The 4475-nt window shown below is 26.4% G+C and overlaps 1 protein-coding gene across 3 annotated transcripts in view; it reads left to right on the plus strand.

Annotated features, from left to right (window-relative positions):
- The first annotated feature begins 475 nt into the window (after nt 1-475).
- Nucleotides 476-4475, plus strand: part of LOC105449443 (NAD-dependent protein deacetylase sirtuin-2) — a 13479-nt gene continuing 9479 nt past the window's right edge. The window contains exons 1-4 of one of the 3 annotated variants that reach the window (XM_011688695.1): nt 476-889; nt 1012-1036; nt 1202-1453; nt 1969-2325. In XM_011688695.1, the coding sequence (XP_011686997.1) occupies nt 1270-1453; nt 1969-2325 (541 nt within the window). In that variant the 5' untranslated portion in view covers nt 476-889; nt 1012-1036; nt 1202-1269. The remainder of the gene's footprint in view (nt 890-1011; nt 1037-1201; nt 1454-1968; nt 2326-4475) is intronic. The other 2 variants (XM_011688696.1, XM_011688694.1) reach the window with 2 other exon arrangements.

Raw genomic sequence — 4475 nt, forward strand, 5'->3', positions numbered from 1 at the left:
CGGCAGCCATTTATAATAGCGATAAATCAATCTTATGATTGGCCATTTGCGTGTCCAATCAGGACTCGTAACACCGGTCGCGCTTCTCTGATAATCTAGGACTCTACCTGCGTGAAGACTCAGTTTTTCGTTGAGTGAACCTACTGGTTATACTATGGCGTCACGCGTCCCGTCGTCTGTCACGTTACAATACTCACAATTAATCGATCAAAATATCTTATTTTATTGCATCATTTACCGCACAATTCCTTGCACGACGCATCGATTAGGTTACTTGACATTCTAGAGATAAAATAATTTTTTTTTGTATAAAATCTAGGATTGCGCGGCAACTTACGCAATAAAATAGAATGTTTTGATTGGTCAATTCGGATAACGGCATAACGCGACGCGTGACGCGCTCTGGGAACGCACCCTATAGCGCGTGAACGTCCAAAAGGAACGCACCTATAGTGTGATTACGCCTTGATGATTGTTCACATGCACAGCTGATTGTGAGTGGCCTAAGTAGGCCTGGCCTGAGCCGCCTGAGTATCTCAGAAAGTCAGAACTACGTAGAACAGTGCATTTGAATATATTTAAGTGTAATGTGTGTGTGGTGCATGTATATATAATTATGTTTAATAAATTATATATATACATATATATATTAAAAATGTCTAACCAAAAATGAAGGAATTATAAGAATTTTACATATATATGTATCATTCAAGAGGACAATTAATGCATGGCATTGCGTATAGTTTTTGGTTTATTGCATAAGATTTTTTTCGTGATACCTGTCATCCATGAAGTGAGTATATCGTCGATAGATAAACTGCATCTCGCAAAACTACATTAATCGTATTATTGAGTTACAATATGGACAAGGAGAATAAAGATCAAAAAGGTAATTTTTCAGTGAAGACAGTGTGCGTGTAATTTTTGCTGCGATTGGTTTTTCAAATTACAAGGAAGCAAAAAATAATACAAAGACGATATATCATGTAAATGTATTCTTTTCTATTATAGTTTTTCTCGGTATTATAATTGATATGTAAGTTAATCTGAATAATTATGTTAAGTCGCTTTAATATAAAAATAATTCTCTATATTATTGTTAAGAACATTTGTGGTTAAATATACCATAGCATAGCTTGGATGCAATACTTTTTTTTATTAAAATTATGTATTTAGATGTCAGTTCTTTTATTTGTTCTAGATGATATTCCAAATGAAGAAAAACAAAATATCTCATCTGAATCATTGGAAGTAGAAGATTGTTCTGAAATGGAGAGATTACGCAGATATTTTGCTCAAAAATTAAGACTTGTTGACTTGCCAGCAAATGATCAAAATAACGCATCACAGCAATTGGTTCTTCGTAAACTGAATTTAGATGGAGTTGCTGAATACATTAAAGAGAACACAAATTGCAAAATCATTACTATGGCAGGCGCTGGAATTTCTACCTGTAACTATATTAAAGATATTTTATATATATTTTATGTATGTATATAGAATAATGTATATTCTGTATATAGAATTCTTTTATAATTATATATCTTAATTTTATGGTTTTATATTTGATCATTATATATAATGTATATGTAATATATATACATATACATATGTATTCATATATATATATATATATATATATAGATATAAAATTCTATATTATATATATACCTATATATATATATATATGTATATATATATATATATATACATGATAATGAATTAGTTGTGACACTTTTTTTTTAATAGGTTTCGAAATGCAATAATATTTTGCAAATGCGAACTATGATTGGTATTCTGTCTCTAAATTAAATATAGTACATCGTGGTTTACATTTGCAAGATATTAGTTATCTATAAAATATATATTATATAAAATATATACTAAAAACCTATGAAAGAAAATGTCACAACCGATATATCCATGACTGTACATATAAATATTATAAATGTATATATTTTTTTACAGCTGCTGGAATACCAGATTTTCGGTCTCCATCTAGTGGACTTTATCATAAATTAGACAAATATAATTTACCCCATCCACAGGCTATTTTCGAATTAGGTTTTTTTATGAAGAATCCAGAACCTTTCTTTACTCTTGCAAAAGAATTATTACCAGAAGGATTCAAACCTACAATAAGCCATTATTTTATTCGTCTACTATGGGAGAAAGATCTGTTGTTACGACATTATACTCAGAACATCGATACACTGGAACGTATAGCTGGATTACCATCTGATAAACTAGTGGAAGCTCATGGAACGTTTCATACTGGTCATTGTCTTAAGTGTCAAGCGTCATATACACTTCCATGGATGAAGGGTATACTTTTATAATATTTTTTTAGCATTAAATAGATTTATTTAAATAAAATGGATGAAAATAGCATAATTTAAAAGTCTGTCCATTATGTTGTGTTGTATGTTATCTAGATATTCAAAATTTTTTAATAATGGGATAATATATGAATTAAATATTATTAAATATTTATCAGTTGGAACTATGGAAAAGAAAATATAAATTCAATTTTAGTCTTGATAAATGTTAGTCAATTCTTTCTGAATAACTTTTTAAACAGTTTTAACTATTGCTAGTTTATTAAAAATATTATTAACAAATAAAATAAGAGCTAATGTTAAATATATTAATAAAATTAAATATTAAATATCATATCTTGAGTTTGATCAAATATGAATTTTATATTATTTATATGTTTGTTATAAAGTAAATGCATGGGCAAAGAAGAAATAGAATCCCTCTTGCTGAAAACATGTTAAATACATTCTTTTCTAATTTGATTTTAATTCTAATTCGGGAATATCTGTTTTTGGCAAATATAAGCTAAAGTAATAAACTTTTCTAATTTTAATTCGAGAAATTTCTTTTATGCGTTTATAATTACTTTACAATTGATAAATGTATGAATAGAATTTTCTAATTTAAAATTAGAATCAGATTAGAACCATTTAAAATATATTTAGAGTAAAGCAAGCACTTTGATTCTTTTCTGTTCATGCATTTATTTTGTAATAAATATACAAATGCAGTTGTAGAATGTTTACTTAATAGAATACAAACTATTAAAAAATTTGTATTATTTAAAAAATGATAAAATGTATCAAATGCAAGTATTAGTTGAAAAATTACAGATAATATATTGTAAAAATAATTTTCTATGTAAAAATAGAACATTTCTAAAAATATTTACGAGCATATAATAAATTTAACTGAAATAAATTAATATAAAAAAATATATTACACTATTATTGGCTAAATCTATTTTTTAACAAGAAATTTAACAAAGAAAGATGTTCCAAAGTCGTGTTAAATATAAGATAAAGAATAGAATAAAATTTATACACGTAATTCTTTTATTTTTTATTAATAATATTGCTTTGAATATAATCTAATAAAGCATATGATTTTGTAACATAGTTGAATATGATAATTAAATAAATATTTCATGAAAAATGTATAATGTTTCAGGATATATATTTTTATAAAAAATTCTTAAAGATGTGAACAGATGTATCTCAATGCAACAAAAAGTTTAACCAAAGACAATAAATAATATACAAAAAATATTAAAATAAAATGATATTTAACGAAAAAGATTTTAAGAAACGAAAAACATCAACACGGTCCAAGCGGATCTTGGTACTTACAATTTAAGATTCCGATAATATAATATTATCGAGCACCAAGATCCATTTGGATCATATTGACGTTTTTCGTTTCTTAATTTGTATGTAACATTAACGGTCTATCTTGACATTAATTGTTTATACACGTTGCTTTGAAAAAGACTTCGTTGAATTTGTAATAAAAGTTAATGCACTCGTACTGTTTTTTCATATTTATTTTAATAATAAAATTGCAAAAGACACTAAACGTAATGATAAAAGAATTGCAGAAAGAAACTATTTAAGGATGTTTGGGATGTATCAGTTAAAAGATTTTGAAATTTAAAACAAAATTTGGTTGTGAATATGTCTTGAAACCCAAAAACAATGAATAATCTGGTTTATAATAACTTAAGGATGTGTCATGTTTCAAAACATTATCAGGAATAAATAAAAATTTCATATAGATTGTTTTATTATTGTGTCTGAGTGTATAAAATTTGAGTACAATTTTCATATTGGTTTAAACATTATTTTATTTCTTTATTTGCATTAATTCTATATCGCGTTTTGCAGTGCTTATTTGCAAATTTGATAAGGATATTTAAGGGGTTATACCACCTTGAGCGCCTAAAAATCATAGGTAACTTTGGGAATTTTTTTTAGGAAAACAATAAAAGTAATATAAAATTCGTTTTAAGGCTTTAATAATACATGTCTTTAGAAATAAAAAACATTTTTTTTATTTATTTTTTTAATAAAATGACGCTGAAGCCATTTTATTAAACGTCGTTTTTGTAGCCACTGTCAAATCGAGGATCTGTCATTTGATTGAACCTGGAGCAATAA

Source organism: Wasmannia auropunctata, unplaced genomic scaffold (assembly GCF_000956235.1).
Source record: "Wasmannia auropunctata unplaced genomic scaffold, wasmannia.A_1.0 LD336076.1, whole genome shotgun sequence".
Taxonomy (NCBI): Eukaryota; Metazoa; Arthropoda; class Insecta; order Hymenoptera; family Formicidae; genus Wasmannia; species Wasmannia auropunctata.